This window comes from Aquarana catesbeiana, linkage group LG06 (assembly GCF_042186555.1).
Source record: "Aquarana catesbeiana isolate 2022-GZ linkage group LG06, ASM4218655v1, whole genome shotgun sequence".
Lineage (NCBI taxonomy): Eukaryota > Metazoa > Chordata > Amphibia > Anura > Ranidae > Aquarana > Aquarana catesbeiana.
In genome coordinates, this window is record NC_133329.1 from 338,896,366 (window position 1) to 338,915,243 (window position 18,878).

Consider the following 18,878-nt stretch of genomic DNA (forward strand, 5'->3'; position numbering starts at 1 on the left):
CAAAGGGGACTTGCAGGATGGTTTTATGGGAGGGGTAGTCCTTTATGCTGTTCTTCTGCTGGCTGCCGTTGGGGCCTTTTAAGAAGCGTTGGTGCACTTAACGACAGTTTTGATAAACCAGCATGCAGCAAAGGTACAGTATATGTGCAGTTTACCTAAAGCCGAGCTTCACCCAAAAAGGGAAGTTCTGCTTTAAGGCCTCCTTCCCGGCTCCTGTTTTACGAAATGGCATTTTTGGGGAGGGGGGAGTGGGGAGTGGGTTCCTGATTTTGAAAAAGCAAGGACAACAATACCGATGAAATTTACATTTTTCACAAGCCTACACAAACACAGTTAAAATACTGATTATTTAGTATAAGCCTGTATAAGAGTACAGAGATGAGATGTTTTATAGAGACTTAATTTCTCCACAGAGTACCATTGAGTATAATTATCCTATTATATAGATCACATCCCTTAGTGTTTTTTTTCTGTTACAGGTCCAGTAGGTTGAATTGTGCAAGTTTTTCTTAAAGACGTTAAGTAATGTGAGAAAAAATGTGGAGTAAACACTGCAAGGTCCAGCGGCAAGCGGTATCAACTCTTATAAGTAGGGCCCTTAGTGCCTTTCCCCCCCACCCAGATTGTAAGTAGGCTCATGTCTAATGTAGCTAATTGCATGCACATTCCCCATAAAGGTTACTGTGACCAGATTAAATATTCTTAGCAAGATCTATTATAAAAGAACAGAGAGAAAGAATACATATATAGGGAGAAGGGAATGGTCAGCACAAAAACTGGAAGAAATTGTAAAAACAAAGCATTTTAACTAGGAAAACCCAGTCTTGTGAATACATTTTCCTTTAATGTCCCTGAGTAAGCGCCTAGACAGAGAAAACACTAGCTAATAGCTCATTCCCTGCTGGTCCACACATAAAGGGTGTATAGAGGGGTCCGCCTCCAAGAAGGAAGGTTCACACTGACCCTTACCGCAAGATATGTACCACTTAATCAAAATGTTCAAATGCGCTTTATGAAATGCTTTGACTCCAATTTCCCAATACATGCAAGATGCTTGAATACTGGAAGCCAGACGCAATCCACCTCAGGCAGGAATTCACCACACCAACATATAGGGAATGGGCAAAGAGAAACCTCATTGTGCAGTATAACTGACAAAACTTGTTTATTATGATAGAGCCAGAGGTCATTGCAGTAAAAATCACGTGTAAAACCTCATTGCCGTAGCTATATTTCCAACCAGTAAGATGGCTGACCATCCAGCCTGGCGACGTCACGTGACCAAACTCCTCCTGATGTGTTTGGTAGCTCACAGACGTCTTCAGGGGCATGGTACCGCAAGTACGGGTCACCATTTATATACCCAATCAAGGCCGGAAGTAAAATACATTTATTAAAGTGCTCCACAACCCACAAGCAAGCTGTGCTTAACCAGAAACAACACAACTGCACCTCAATGGGAGGAAGTGACGCATTAGGTATTTTACTTCCGGCCTTGATTGGGTATATAAACGGCGATCCGTACTTGCGTGGCCACGCCCCTGATGATGTCTGTGAGTGATGAAGTGCGTCAATAGGACTTTGGTCACATGATGTTGCCACTCTGGATGGTCGGCCATTTTACTGGTTGGAAACATTACTATGATAATGAGGTTTTACATGCGATTTCTACTGCAATGTTTGAGTATTCTGGCTCTTTTATAATAAACAAGTTTGGTCAGTTATACATATACTGCATGTATGGGGAATTAAAGTCAAAGCATTTCATAAAGCGCATTTGAATACTTTTGATTAAGTGGTCCATCTCTTGCGGTAAGGGTCAGTGTGAACCTTCCTTCTTGGTGACAGACCCCTCTATACACCCTTTTGTGTGGACCAGCACGGAATTAAATTTTTTTGGAGATGTTTTACTTTTAACTTATCTGGACTATGATCTGGGCACTGCATTTGGTGTTGTTATTTTATTGTTTTCTATACCAGGAGGACCCTGTCAGCTGCTTTGCCATAATGTGATTGATATTTTTGTGACTGTATCTAGTGCGGTTGATCTGTGGGTTTTTACTAGTAGCTGTTGGGACCCATAAATACCATAAACAAGGGGGGCTCTTCATCAGGCTGGCATTAAAGTGTGTCACACAATGCTCTATAGAGAGCATCCCCAACTATTTGGGAGGGATACACCAAATAAATGATCACATCATAACAAGAATAGGCCCTAGTGTGATTTGCCATACAATTTAGCAGTTTAAAAACGCATGACAAGATGCATCCCATTGCCAGCAAAGAAACCGTTCAAGTCATTCCGACTCAAATCGCAGCGACTTTGAAAAAGGTTCCTGCACTACTTTTTTTGAGATTTCATTGCGATTTTAATTGACTTCTGTTAAATGAAGTCACAAGCTGCAATGAAATGGCACATCAAAATCGCACTGATCTATGGGTTTGAAATTGTACTGAAGTAGCGTGATTTCAAAGCCACACTGGTGTGAACCAGGGCTAAAGGGGATACTGAATATTTTATTTGTAATGGAATACATGTCAACGTGACCAGTTTTGTGAAAAAATTCTTGTTAACTAAATGTTTTAGAAACCGTGTTCTTTTATGTAATAGATTATATATGATTTTAACACTGCAATTAAAATTGCTATTTATTGGCCAGAATCATTGTTCCTTTGCCTCACTGTAAGTCTACAAGTCAGGTGTGATAGTTTGAAAACATCACAGCAGTTCTTGATCAAAAATGGATTGTAGTAAAACAGTGTAGTCTGGAGTTTGATGGAATTTTTGGGGGGAAAAGAAGGCGGCTAACTCTAAACACACAACTGTAGTGCAAGACAGATAGAAGGAGAAATACAAATCAATGTATGTAATATAATGATAATAAGGTTACAATAAAAATGCCTCAAGGTGAGCATTATGATAATAACCAAATGTATGTGCTTAGTGAAATTACACCATAGTTTCATTTTATTATACAGTTTAAGAAATGTCAGCACTATTTACCAACTGCTTTCTGGGATTGCAGTTTTTTACCTGGGTTATCAAGACCATAACCCCTTCCTGGCTGCGACCAATCAGTGCTGTGCTCCTCTCCTGGACAGCCTATACAACTCAGTGCAGCTCAAAGCCTACTGCCCAAGCAATGCTTCTTGTAGTTAAACCGGGCATGGAAGTTATCTGTAGTGTGTTTTGCCTGGCCTGACTTCTTGCCAGTTTCTTGGGTATAGACCATTTTGGTGTGATCCACAGTCCTCCAGTCTTACACCATTTGATGACCTCTTGACCCAAATACCCTGCGGTTCATGGTACCTAGGGTTTGGTGAACCCAGGAGTTGCAACCTGGGGTCCAAACCCTAGTGGGGGGAGCTTTTGAATTCTGTCTAGCCTTAGCCTGCATGCTTTGGGGGATCCCACGTCACCTACTTTTAACTGGGACCATTCTCAAGAACCTTTGCGAGGTGAGAGACACATTCCAATGTCCTCGTTTCCAACACATTTCAGTTCCTGTGTGTTCCGTTGTCCTGGAAACCTGTTCTTGGTCTACACTTCTCGGGTACAACTATGCTTGGTACCCTGACGCAGTGCAGTAAAAGGGTCCATGCCAGTGAAGGCGCCACACAGACAGGGAAACTAGCTGGTACTTAAAATCAGGAAAATCAATCAACATCTATGATTGTCTTTTCATGGGCTGTCTGCAGATTTACATATTGTTGTCAACCTTGACCATTGCTAACAACTGCCTAACTAAAACTCCAATGGGGCTATATGAACTCACAACAGGGGGGGGACCAGTCCTTCCTTGAATTAATTCAATGATGTGTGAGTTGCGATTTGCCCTAGATAACACAAGATCAAAACACACAGGCAGTTCAAAATTTTCAAACCATATCTGCAAATTACTGCAGGAAATTTGGGGTCAACCACATCTAGAAAGTCACCTGTTGGCTGTAAGTTGTAGATGCAAATAACCTCATAAGCAATAATTCATAGTAACTTAAAAATATTTTATTTTTTTTTTCCAAAAATGTTTTGTTTTTATCCCGAGCTCAACTAAAATCAATGTACATTTCTGTTAAAGTGAAAAACAACAAATGATCCTATCAAAAGTAATAAGTTCAGTTTACATTTAGCCAGGCTCTTACTCCCAGTTGAACAACTTTTAATCACAATTACCCTGGAACTTTCTGATATTTGGGACCGCTGAGCGCTCAGCCCTCTGGCAGGTGAATTGTGCAGCCTGCTGCCAGCGGTATATAATGCCACGTGTATTATTATCACAAGGAGGCTATTTTTTTTCCATTTGGGAAGATGGGAATGGTTATGTGGGAAAAAAATGAAAAGAAAAAAACCTTATTATAGTAGCTTATGTTTTTCTTCAAAGGTAACCACATCAGTCTCAATGTAGACTCATCAGATTCACAACAGTCCATCTAATGATGAACGCTCAGGTTGGATATCGACCATAAAACATCTTATTTACTTAAATCATTTACCAACATTATGGCACATTTTACAAGTTGGCTGGCCACTTCCTTGGTGTTGATGCCCACCTGCTGGTGTCTGCATCATTGAAGAGATTGCCTGTAACTATCTATCTGGAGGCTGATCACACCTATGCACTGATTACCTATTCTTCATAACACTGTCTGGCTGGGAGAGGAGTGTACGCAGCTCTGCTGCTCGCATTTAAATCCCAGGCTATGCCTACGGCCCCCTGGCTGTCAGTAGATGAATGTACTTGATCAGTAGTGCAGTCAACCTTTATATTGACGGGGAAAAGAATGAGATAATAGAAATTACAGTTACCTCGGGAACTGGATGAGCTGGGGAAACTGTACCTGGCCAAACTATACTATAAGCAGTGCTTCTTTGTCTCCGCAAAAAGAAACATCTCCTTTGTTGAATGCTCAACTGCCTGTGTAAGAAGATATGATTGATTGGTGCAGAGAAAACTCTTTGACAGCCAGTCACATAACCTGCAAAGAGAGACGTGAAAAGAAAAATATCAGTTAATATATCCTTTCATTTCTCAGACATTGTCAGATTAACTGTTGAATCGGTGTTTGTCTTTAGCCGGATTTTATGAAGAAAAGTAAAAATGTGAACTTTTTAGTTCTTTTGAAACTACATTTGCTATACATACATTAGAAATATAGGAAGAAAAAAGGCACAGTAAATATCCATAAAGTGAAACATGACTGAGAGCATTATGAAGGCTGCCACTGTGGGGCTCCACTGGAAAATGCGAGTTGCTTGGCTGTCTCTGGCTTCAGAACTTTCAGAATCACCAACATGCAACAAGCATGCAGAATGGAGATCAGGAAACTCAGAGTAAAGTCAGAACTCCTGATCCACAGACTTGGTCTGGGTCAGTGACTAATTCTTAATGGTACTAAAGCCTCTGGATCATTAAAGCAACATTTTCATAGGGAAATTCTTCCAGCAATGGCAGCCTCCATGCATCTTCAGTACAGGTTTGCTTTACCTTAGAACTAGTGCCCTTGGAGTGCCACCTTTTCATCTTCTCTGTATCATTCTAATTTTAGTATATGTTCTGGCGAAGCAAGGGCGCCACCGTTTCATATTACACACACATATAGGTAGCCCATTTACACAGGACAAAGTGTTAACTTTTGGAAGACTTCTTCCAGCATTTCAGCAATTTCTCAGTAAACAAAATAGTACTGATGCACCAAACTAGAGACAGGAAAATGAGCAGAAAGTGGAGTTTTTACAGTCAGTTTCACACCTTTTATTAGAAATTTAAAAGAAAAATTCAAATGAGATCTAAGGGCATCAATTCCATCTTTGTCCCCCTTTTTTTCTTTGTCCAGGTATAATGAATAATGTCCTATGAATTGTTACACTTCACAAGATCTCATGTATCAGTACTAGTTTTGCTTCTTTAAGTTGCCACCATGGAGAAGTAAAAATTTGCTACTATCCTAAAGGAATGTGTACCTTTTACGTACAATTAATGGATAACTTAAGAAATTATACTTCCTCCTTGCTGTATTTTCCCAAATACAATGCTCCTAAAATTTGGACTAACTGCAGTATCTTTATCTCAGAGCTTCTGGTCTGTGCACTATTTTTGAAATGGAATCAGTTGCTGCAGTAGAAGTCTATAGGGCCACCATTGTAGGGACCAATTCTAATAAGACAATAACAAGGACGAGAAGAAAGCACGGAGCTAAATGTACCACTCCACTCTGGTCCCAGGTTTTACATGAACTGTATCTTGGAAACGACAGCCCAGATGTATAATTAACACTGTACACTAACCTAATTTTGTACTACTACTTTTCAATAAAATTCCTGGAGTTCGCCTTAAAAATAATATATAGCAAGAATTGTATTTGTTGTCAGGGTGAACACAGGCACAATTGTTTCCACCCGTGTTTATGCACAAACAGCATTACTTGCTTTAATTTAGGACGCTAGATTGGTCAGCACCCAATACACTGACATCCCAGTGTAAATTAGCCTATCATGTTTTTTTTATTTTTGGAGGAAAATGAGTATCTACAGTAAATTGTGTAACCATAGGACACCCAAGCAAACAGGGACAGCATACAAACTTCATGCTTGTAATCAGTGGAGGCTTGTGCTCAATTTTCTTGAGGGCAGCCCGCGGCCCCCCCCAGCCAGCCAGCAACCCCCCCAACCAGCCAACCACTGCCCCCCCAGCGCTCACCACTCCCTGCAACGCTCATCCGCCAGCCTCACACTTACCCCACCTAGGTCACGGCTTCAGTGGCTTCTGCCTCTGCATCTCCTCCCAAGTCCCAGCGGTCGCTTCTCCTCCCGGCCATTCAGGACTTGGGACTTATGGCCGATTGGGTCTTAGTCCTTAGACTCAATTGGCCAGGAGGAGAAACAGGAAGACATTGGCAAATATTAATTAGCTAATGTCACACAACTGGGTGGGCTCCGGGTACAGTGCTTTGCGTCCTGAGCCCATCCTTTTTGAAGCCAATTAGAGCCTCAGGCTCTAATCATGTGTTTCGAAAAAAAAAAATTGCAATCAATGAGTCCGGCGCCATGCATGTAGACTATATGCCGTGCGCATGGATTGGGGGGCGGCGCCCCTGCGTCCTGTGTGAGCGGCCGCCATTGCTACTGATCCTGGATTCCATGTGACATCTCAACACAGGGAGGTAGCCAGAATTTTAATTAGGCACAATGGGCTCATGCCTACAAATGCTAGTATGACTGTGACGGACAGATCCCAGTATTACAGCGGCTCCTGCAACACAGACCTGGACTTGTCTGTCATTCTATTAGCTGGGTCCCAGTCTCTGTTGCAGGAGAGATGGAAGCTGCCCCAAATACAAAGGAAGCTTAAAAGCAACACTGTTTGCAGGCTCTCTTTATAAATATAATATCAATATTATTGTTTTTACATTTTTACATTTAGATCAAAGGAGTTTCCCTTGATCTCACATAATCTCAGTTAAAACAACCTGGCAAGTGAAAAAAGGTCTAATCTTTTAATAAAAGATTACCAATCAAACTAGCCTGAATTAACTAAGCACATGCAAAATTAAAAATGTTTTCCAATATGTTCCATTGTATTTGTCAAAAAAATATTTTTGCAAGACAATATTGCCAAAAGAGAATGAAAAACTATGTACAGCAGGTAAAATAAAGTAGTGAACACGCCACCATTTTTCTAGTTAGATATATTTATAAAGGTGCTATTTACATGAAATGTTCACCACATGTCAGTAACAACACATGCAATCCATACAAAGAAATCAAAACAAACAAGCTCAGAAATGAAGTTATGTGTAATAAAATGGAATGACACAGGGAAAAAGTATTGAACACATGAATTAGCCTAGGTTTACATTGGTAGGATTTGGCATGCGATTTGACATGTCAAATCGCATGCCAAATTGGCGGCTATTGCCGGCAATGGCACCGTCCGAATCGGTGTGGAGCCGACTTTATGGTGCTGCACCAACTTCCAAAAGTAGTTCATGTACCACTTTTGGCGACTTCGGGGGGGGGCGATTTATATAGACATCTGTACAGAAACCCACACAGATGTCTGTCAAATCGCCCCTGTAGACGGACTGCATTGCTGGGTTGAAATTGTGCGAGTTCAGCTGAACTCGCACGATTTCTAATCCGCAGCAATGTGAACCTAGGCAAAAGGGCGGTGCAAAAAGGCATGGAAAGCTAAGACACCAGCTGAAATCTATTAGTAATTAGAAAGCGTTCCTGCCCCTTGTCAGCGCAAATAAATATCAGCTGGTTCAGTCTCAACTGATGGCAAAACATACTGATGGCATTGGTTACAGGTGGTTTTCCAAACTTCTGAATGTTCCAGTGAGCACTGTTGGGGCCATAATCTGGAAGCAGAAAGAACATCATTTCATCATAAATCGGCCATGACCAGGTGCTCCTTGGAAGACAGAGAAGTGAAAAGAATTATCAGAGTTGCTAAAGAGCCAAGGGCCACTTGTGGAGAGCTTAAGAAAGACCTCGAATTAGCAGGTACAATTGTTTCAAAGAAAATAATAAGCAATTCACATGTTGAAGCTCGTTTAAAGTTTGCTGCACAACATTTAGACAAGTCTGTGAAATACTGGGAGAATATAGCCTGGTCAGATGAGACCAAAATTGAACTCTTTGGATGTCATAATACACACCATTAGACTTGTGCACAACGGAAAATTTAGTTTTGTTTTCATTCGTAAAATACATTTCGTTCTGTTATGTTCATTATGATATGTTAATTTGTTTTCGGATAATTCGTTATTTCTGTAGAGTATTGATATTGGAAAGTCGTTTGTTTATTGAATCCATTAACACACACAATGATAATATCTCTTCTCCTATGCTTAAATACAATACAACACCCTTTTCACTCATTTCTCAGGAATGTACTTTGCCAGTAATCAACCTCCGGCACAAAATGAATCAGCTGATTGGACTGTAAGATTTACTTTGAGTTGACCTTTTGTTTCATTAGACCTTTAACAAAATTAAAGAATTATGTCAAATTAATTTGTTATTTTCACTATAATTTCTTTTGTATTAGTTGAAATTCGTTTTTTTTTTTTTTTTCAGACGCATCTGAATGTCCGAAAGATGCAAAAGTCGGCCGAATTTCGATTCGTTACGAAATGTATTGCACATGTCTACACACCATGTTTGGAGGTCAAATGGCACTGCACATCACCGCTGTATGTATTATTTTGTTATCATTATTATTTACACATTGTATGTCAATCATTTGTAGCTTAGTCTTATTACTCTAAATGATACGGATGCTTGTAATCTGACATTGTGAAGATCCCCACAAACTTACTTCCTGGAATTTTGTGATAGGTATTTATTATGTCCTGTGGGTAGGCACTGCTGTGTCACACATTTCATAGAACCTGCCTTCTGAACTACACAGGTGCTGAGAGGAGGAGTTTCAGGGGATGAAGTCCTTAGGAATTGAAAGCAAACAACAGAGGAGAAGTTGCAAAGCATGCATGGAATCCGGGAAGTTGTGGAAGGAGATGGCAGCAGACAGGCAGAGTAAGCTTATATTGGATTGTCAAATATAACTATAGGTTGTATTGTTATTACAATACTGATGTTATAAAATGAAAGAGTATTTCCCTTAAAGTGGAAGTAAAGGCAAAACCTAACCAATTCTAAACCTACTCCCACCTCCATTCTAAGCCTAATCTATCTAACACTGTAAAGAAAAGATTGCTATACTTACCTATTCTGAAGCCACTCCGGTCTGGTCTACAGCGGCATAGTCTGTGCAGCAGAAAGCCAACAATGGATGGAAAATGCCTGGGAAGTGACGTCACCCCTATGGGGTTATTTACTACGGGGCTTCCGTTGTCGGATGTCTCTCCTACACACTGAAGCCGCCGTTGACAGCTCAGCCTGGGACCGGACAGGAGTGGCTGCAGAATAGGTAAGTATAGCGATCTTTTTTTCACAGGGTTAGCTAGATTAGGCTTAGAATGTGGATGGAAGTAGGTTTAGCGTTAGATAGGTTAGATAGATAGGTTTTGCCTTTACTTCCACTTTAAGTAATGAAAAAGTTATTGTTGAATCAATAGGTTTACAGCTAAATGTTCAGTTATGGCAGCTGATGTGATCCAATCCACCCACTGCTCCAGCCCCCAGTACCTCCGGATCATAGTTACATTCACAGTTGTTTTTTCCTGGTGGTTTAGGAACAAAAATTGTTTCATGCAGCATAACAGAGGAGTGGTTTGGGCATGGTCTATGTATGGGTGGTGTTTAAAGCACCTGATTTTCTGTGATTATCGTCTCTGGCATGAAATCAGGCCCCTGGCCACTATACCTCACAAGCTGATTACATTATATCACTAGTTTTATAATCAGTTTACTTTTTTGTTTTAACCTTTAGATATTATAATCATACAACAATCACTTTGATGAGGAGGACCATAGCAATGCTATATATGATTGCCACAATTTATGATGTATGTATCCAGGACAATCAAATACAATTTATTTTTGACAGATATTAGTAAACTGATTAGTTGTAATGGGCTACTGCACTTCGCATATCATCACAATTCTTTATACTGCATAACAGATAATGTCCAATTCTGTAATCTATGATCAATTAGTAATTTGAAAATTGCAAATATTTCATTAAAGAACAATAATAAAAATAAGCAAAAGAAGAGATTGGATTGGATGCAATCTAATGGGTTACAGACAGGACTTATTTTCTTTTTCTGATAGAAACAGTTGTTAATTGATTGAATTGGCCATTTTGTGTTTGAGAGCTACGATTCCTTCATCAAAACATTTGAACAATTGTTTTATGAATATTAATACATGTATGGCCCACAAAACAAAAGAGCAAAACCGCTCCTTTGGCTTTCATATTTAATATTAAAAGCTCCTATCCCCACTATATTTTAACAATAGGATCCCCTGTGTCTGTGTTATATAATAAATATGCTTATCTGTACCGATAACACAGCGGTTCCCCGCGATCTTGTGACTTCAGCGGCAGTGCTCGGTCCTGCCCACTGGAACTGTCAGCCGGGCAGAGGAGAGAGGAGAGGAGGTATGGGAGCTTTTTATAGAAGTGGCTAAACAACCACTTTAAAGGTTAAGTTCACTTTTTGAAGAAAAAAAAAAGAGTGCACATTTTGCAGGTAAACAAGTGTGCATTTTTTTTTCTACGGAGCCTGCAGAGCATTGCACCCATGATAATCAGATGAAATGTCTGGCTCCTGCAGACTCTCAGGACAGCTGTCTGCCCGTACCCCCAACACAGGCAGGCAGTTAGCTGACAGCAGGAAGATCAATGAACTAAGAAGAGACTCACCAGTGCCCTCTCAGTTTATTGAGAGCAATGGCTGATAGTACATGTAGTCTAGTCATTCACAAGAAACTGTAAATGAAGGACATGGCCGCGTGAGCAGAGTCCCGCACGGCCACACTGTTTTTAAATTGTGACAGGTGCGGGGAGAAGATTTCCTGCCCGCTGTCACAGGGGGGGGGGGGAGATGCAGATGCTGGGAGGTGTTACATGTTCCACCCTAAAAATGAATGGAACTTGTAATACAGTTAGGTCCATATACTGTACATTTGGACACAGGCACAGTTTTCATACTTTTGGCCCTGTTTGCCACCAGAATAAATAAACGAAACAATCCAAATGAAGTTGAAGTGCAGACTTTCAGCTTTAATTCAAGGGGTTGAACATATATATCAAGTACAAATTTTAGGAACTGCAACCATTTTTATACACAGTCCCCCCATTTTCAGTGGCGCAAATGTAATTGGACAAATGACTATAATCATATATAACATGTACGTTTTTAATAATTTGTTGAGAATCCTTTACTGGCAATGACTGCCTGAAGTCTGGCACCCATGGACATTACCAAAGACTGGGTTTCCTCCTTTCTGATGCTTTGCCATGCTCTAACTGCAGCTGTCTTCAGTTGTTCTTTGTTTGTGGGTCTTTCTGCCTTTAGTTTTGCCTTCAGCAAGTGAAATGCATGCTCAATTGGGTTGAGATCAGGTGATTGACTCGGCCATTGCAGAATATTCCACTTCTTTTCCTTCAAAAGCTCCTGGGTTGCTTTTGCAGTGATTTTTGGATCATTGTCCATCTGTACTGTGAAGCGCCATCCAATCAACTTTGGTGCATTTGGTTGAATCTGGACTGACAGTATATCTCTAAACACTGCAGAATTCATCTGGCTGCTTCCATCTCATCATCAATAAACACCAATGACCCAGTGCCACTGGAAGCCATTCATGCCCATGCCATCACACTGCCTCCACCATGTTTTACAGATGACATTGTGTGCTTTGGATCATGAGCTGTTGAAAGCCTTCTCCACACATTTTTCTTCCTGTCATTTTGGTACAGATTAATCTTAGTTTCATCTGTACAAAGAATACTTTTCCAAAGCTGGTCTGGCTTATTTAGATGTTTTTTGGCAAAGTCTAATCTGGCTTTTTTATTCTTCAGGCTTATGAATGGTTTGCACCTTGTGGTGAACCCTCTGTATTTGATACCACCTCATAGAGAGTGTCCCTCACTTGTCATTGTTGTGAATGGGTTTTTCTTTACCATAGAGAGAATTCTGCGATCATCCACCACTGTTGTCTTCCATGGATGTCCAGGCCTTTTTATGTTGCTGAGCTCATTTGTGCGTTCTTCTTTCCTCAGAATGTACCAAACTGTTGACTTGGCCACTCCTAATGTTGCTGCTATCTCTCCGATGGATTGGTTTCATTTTTGAAGCCTTACAATGGCTTGTTTCACTTGCATGGGCATCTCCTTTGAATGCAAGCTGTAGGTTCACAGCAATAAATTCCAAATGCAAATATCACACTTAAGCCTCATACACACGGTTCGATTGTTGTACGACCGAGCGTCTGACCTTTGTCAAAAGCATGTGTGCAGGATTTTGTCTAGTATACCAACTATCTGCAAATTGTTGTTCGACAAACACGAATGTAGTGACGTACTATGAGAGTATAAAGAGAAAGTTAATTTCTCAAGCGCCACCCTTTGGGCCCCTTCTGCTAATTTCATGTTAGTAGGAGTTTGGTGAGCGTTGATTCACACTTTTTTGTTAAGTTATTTTTATTTGGATGGCAGATAGCATCTCTAATTTAATTTCTGTTGGTTTTTTTCTGAACAATAAAAAAAAATTGCTTAGAATAATACTTGGCTATGTGTTTTTCTTAAAATGACAGTTTGGGAGTAGGCAGTTACATTAAAAACAACACAATGGAAAATTAACAAGGGACACCAACATAGTTGTATCTTTGATCTTAAAAACTCAGAGATAATGGTGTTGTGGTAACTTCCCCAAAAAAAATCAAACAGCAACCATAATATTAATATTATTTATATCACTACAAAACAAATGCCTTTTAAAATACGTTTGGCATAAACATCAGTATCACCAGCAAAGCAGCTCTGTGCTCTGCATTTCGACATTTCAACAATTGCGAATGTTAATTCTAGATTACGAACAGTGGTTTACAAGACCGAACTGTTCCCGGTCGTTCCTTGATTCCGATCATGCGTGTTTGTACATTTGATTTTTGTGTGACAATTTCTGTACTGACCATCCCAAAAACAATTGTATAGCCTGCACATCCAGCTTTTGTCTGACGAAAAAGTGAAATCGGCTGTCGAAAGCACCGTACTAATGATCCGAAAATCCGCAGACAGCTCGTCTTACGAATTTTCCCATCTGATTTTCGTATCGTGTGTACGGGCTTTTAGGATCAACTCCAGACCTAACTGTATGTTCCAAAGGTGAACTTATCCTTTAAAGGCCAATAATGTTTCCTAGTAAAAATTGTAATCTTACCAGTGGGTGTTTCATAGTCCATAAGAGGTAGCCAACAGGTTTCCCGAATGAACATCTATTAATGAAACCAATGATAAAAATACAGAGCTTGACATATATCTGGAAAAGATAGCTGCCTGACAGTCATGCTTGCCTTCCAAACAAACCAAACAACAGTGTTGTAAGGTGCTAGACTGACTCCACCTTGATGAAGTCCACAGCCATGAATGATCCAGATATCAACAGTCATATAGAAGGGCTGCCTCAGATTGACCACTGGGATAGTGGCGAGAAACACATGAGAACATAACACTGACAAGGCACTCCTGAAATTACATGAGTGTGTTATATATGCACAATATGATAAGACCTCAAAGGGCTGACTAGCAGTAATATCAAAAGCCCAGAAACACAGAGAACAGTGTATCCATTGAAACAGCCTGGGTTTATTCCACACACAGGTAAAAACAAATGAGATGAATGGTGGTTACCAGTTGATGACCAACACCATACCGCAGGCATGCAGGATTTGCTGGGGAGCCAGGTTACCGATGAGAAGGGATCTATGCTGGAACATTCTCGCTGGCTGCAGCAAAAAGGCAGGTGGATCCACGTCACTGAAAGTAGCTAGAACCAGGAAGTCTGTGGTGGAGGACACTCAGACTGGGTCACACCAGAGAATCAAGCCGGTTGCCAGGATAGCATGTTTCGGGGTATGCCCCTTTGTCAAATCCTGACAGGCAACCAGCAAACCAATGTTTATATCTGTGTACCGACACCCATCAATTAACGGTTAACCCAGCATATCCCTCAGCCCAAAGATGTCTGGTCAACTACTGATGGGGAATGCAACATTAACATTTAATAGACCTTTATAAAATATATAGATTAAAATTGCCATTAAAAAATGAAAAACGCACACTGCCTCGTGGCTGCACTCTAACGTACATGTAAATAATTTATATACCGCATAACACACTAATATTGTATGAATATAAAAACATGATAGAAAAAGAGGGGAAATAAATAAAAAAACTGAAGAAATAGAGGGGTGACAACAGGCAGACTATTTAAATATACTGTATCGCAGACCAGTATGTTCTATAACAAGATCAACATAGTTAGCCACTAATTTATACTTTATCCTCATTGAGACCATTGGAAGTCAAAGTATCTAATTTGTGGATCCAAAAGGTCTCAGGTTTGCACAGTAGTGCACACTTTACCTTCCAGCCTGTGAGTAACTGACTCACAACAAGTATGCAGCAAGTTAAGTCACACTCTTTATCTGCATACTTTTTCTGGGTCAGTGACTCAAAGAACAGAAGCACCAAAATCAGGATTCCAGCCATGCAATGTTCGTTTACATGTATAGTACCTCCTAATTGCCAGTCAGGCAGCATGAACCTGCTTCTCCATTATATAGGACTTTCCACATTACAAAAAATTGCCTGTGTAAAAAAACATACTTTTAACATATCAGAAACAGCGAGCTATATGAAATATATATTTACATGTAAACCTTTAAAAAAAAAAAAAAAAAAAGGGCTTCAATTGTGCTGAGGTGAAACCATTAAATTTGTCCCTTGGCAATTTCAATCTAAGCTTGCAGTACTTAACATAAAAAAGTCATGCAGATAAACGTTATAGCAGGTAGCATTATGGTAATCTTTTCATAAGACTGAAGTGTTCTTGAAAAAATCTTGCAGTGTATTATGCAGGCACACACACAGTTCACTCATGAAGCAAAGAAAGTCTAGAATGTATTTATTTTTTATCTGCACAAATGTGTTTCTCAGGGGTCAAAATACAGTATATGTTTTCTATATATATAAGTTCTGGCAGTGTCAATCCTGCACATTAAAACAAAGTTGGTATAACATTTCCCATTGATAGGACTTTCGTACACAGTTTAATTCAAAGAGTTATCATAAATAAAGATGATCTGCCATTGTGGAGGGGCACAAAGTAACCCCCTAATTTCATAAAATCTACAGAAAACAAATTTACATTCTATGGCATCTCCATGAGGCGACATGGGGTCTCACAAGTTGGATCCTAAGTCGGATGACATGTGAAATTCAATGTTTCCCTATGAGAGCCATCTTAATTGATACTACACAAGTCTGTCTGACTTTAGAAAAGGTTCCTGCACTACTTTGGTCCAACTTTGATATGACTTTGATATGACTTCAATGCCACAGAGTGTAAAGAGTCACAAAGTCGTATTCCAAAGTTGCACTGAAGGTCGCACGACTTTGGAACCGGGCTAGTGTGAACCGAGCCTGACTGAATTCTATTTGCAGTTTGCAAAATTTTTAGTTTCTTTATGTGGATTGAGTATGTCTGAACCAGAAAAAAAAGCAAGCTTCCATAATGCAATGTTTGTAGTACTCTATACAAGATGTATTGTCAGTCAGGATGATGTAATGAAGGTGGTGGGGACAGACTCAAAAATTTCTAGGGTCAGGTATTGGAATTCATGTTAGCTACCCTCTCCCATCACAAAGAAACCCCAGTGAAAACCTGATCAGCTACTGGAACCCCAGTGAAAATAAAATCATCTACTGGAACCCCAGTGAAAACAAGATCAGCTAATTGAACCCCCAGTGAAAACCTGATAAGCCACGGGAACTCCAGTGAAACCCTGATCAGCCACGGGAACTCCAGTGAAACCCTGATCAGCCACGGGAACTCCAGTGAAAACCTGATCAGCTACTAGAACTCCAGTGAAAACCCGATCAGCTATTGGAACTCCAGTGAAAACCCGATCAGCTACTGGATCTCCAGTAAAAACCCGATCAGCTACTGGATCTCCAGTGAAAATCCGATCAGCTACTGGATCTCCAGTGAAAATCCGATCAGCTACTGGAACTCCAGCGAAAACCTGATCAGCTACTGGAGCCCCAGTGAAAACCCAATTAGCTGCTGGAATTCCAGTGGAAATCAGATAAGCTACTAGAACCCCAGTGAAAACCTGATCGCCAACTGGAACCCCAGTGAAAACCTGATCGCCAACTGGAACCCCAGTGAAAACCTTATCAGCTACTGAAACTCTAGTGAAAACCTGATCAGCTACTGGAACCCCAGTGAAAACAAGATCAGCTACTGGAACCCCAGTGAAAACCTGAGCCATGCATTGCTTGGTGCTTAAGTACAATCGGATGGAGAGGTGGTAGGTGAGGGAATGTAAAAAAAAAAAAAAAAAAAAATTACTTCCAAGAAAAAAATGAGGGACACAGGTGATGTTGTCAATTTAAAGTAGTTGTAAAAGGTTTTTTTTGGTCAAAATTATAAACATGTTATATTAACCTGCTCTATTCCTTGGTATTGCACAGAGCAGCTCCAAAGCAAGCCGCTTGCTATGGGGGCACTTATGGTGGGCTCGCTCCCAAGCCGGGCTGTGTGCATCTCTAGACACACACAGCATGGCCCAGCCCGACCCCCTCCTCACAGGATGTGACTGACAGCAGCCAGAGCCAATGGCTGCTGCTACTGTTTTGATGCCTGTGATAGAGGAAGAGAAGACAAACGCTACTGCAGATGAGCACAGTGCTGGAGAGAAAGTACCACCAGGTAATTATTTAAGATGGGGCGGGGGGAGATGGTCTCTAATGGTTGTGCTGAATAGCATTAGACTGCCTGTAATTTAGGCTCACTGAATTATAAATCTACACGCTTGTAGTCTCTCTGTGCACGTTCACAAGCAATCCTTTATTTTTTGTCTCTTTTTACACTCTCTGTGGTTATGTATACACCAATGGATTTTTTCTGATAACTAATGAAAATATCTTTACACACTGGTGTCTTTTTACCGACTAAAGCTATCGGCGTGCATGTGGTGACAGTCATTGTCATCTGGAGCAAGTAAAGGTCTTATGTCTGTGTGGGCCCTTACTGCTTCCTCTATCACCAATCAAATTCAAATATCCAAGGCAGGTCTGCTTACGATTGCATCACAATCAGACGTTTTCATGTTAACAGATGGTCTCACTGACAAAAAGGCAATGGGATGAACAAATGACCCCATGGCTACCTGTATAAATCAGGTCATATATATATTGAATTTTGCCCGTTTCTTGCTAAATCGCCCAAAATTTGTTACATGGGTGGCCCTGCTGGCACCATCTGGCTTGACTTTGATCAGAAAATTGAAAGAAACGGGCTGAAAATGTCGGTGGAACAGTGACGGAAGCCAACAACCTGCAGTCAATGTTCTGGTATTCTGAAGGCTGCAGGTACCGGCTGTTTAAATACAATAACCCGCAGGAAAGATTTGCTGATGTGCACTGTTTAGCGTGGATAAAAAAATCTGTTAAAAGGAGAAGTCCAGCCTGAGCTTGTTTAGCTGGGCTTCTCCTATGGGTCACAGGAGTGCAATTCGTTTTTCACTCCTGTGACCCATTTTCAGCAGAGAGCGGTCTGAAGTTCGCTCTCCGCTGACATCACTGGAATCAGTCCAGGCACCGCGTCATCCCAAATTAGGAAGTCTGGATCCGCCAGCTGCCTAGACTGATGGCAGTCTCAGCCTCTCAGCGAGCTGCTGAGAGGATGAGATGGCCGCTCCCTGCCCCTCCACAGCTCAGAGCTCTAATGAGCGTGGAGGAGCAGAGCAGAAGAGCTACTGATTGACAGGTAGCAGCTCTCCCCTCGGGAAGGGGAGAGAACCCAACCATCGGCGGTGTTCGGTGGCTCGGTTCTCAGTGAATAGGCGGAAGGGGACAGATGCAGCATCAGTCTGATGCTGCACCCACCTAGGTAAGTATGAATACACAAAAAAAAAAAAACTTAATTTATTCAGCCTACAAGCTGTATGAAAGAAATGTATGCACATATGGCTGGCTTAAACAACTAAAGTATGGTGCAGGTAGGCTCCCATTAGGCATCTCAAGGTTTAAAGTGGTTCTAAAGGCACCAGGATTTTTACCTTCATGTATTCTGAAGGTCAAAAACCTTCTGTGTGCCCTCTCCAATACTTACCTGAGCCCCCTCTCGATCCAGCGATGTCCAGGAAAGCCCTGGCTCTCCAGGCACTCGCATTCCTG

General features: G+C 40.9%; 1 protein-coding gene across 2 annotated transcripts in view; it reads right to left on the reverse strand.

Annotated features, from left to right (window-relative positions):
- Positions 1-18,878, reverse strand: part of METAP1D (methionyl aminopeptidase type 1D, mitochondrial) — a 406,438-nt gene that overhangs the window by 214,117 nt on the left and 173,443 nt on the right. For both annotated transcript variants that reach the window (XM_073633893.1, XM_073633892.1), the window contains exon 2: positions 4,808-4,977. In XM_073633893.1, coding sequence (XP_073489994.1) covers positions 4,808-4,977 — 170 coding nt within the window. The remainder of the gene's footprint in view (positions 1-4,807; positions 4,978-18,878) is intronic.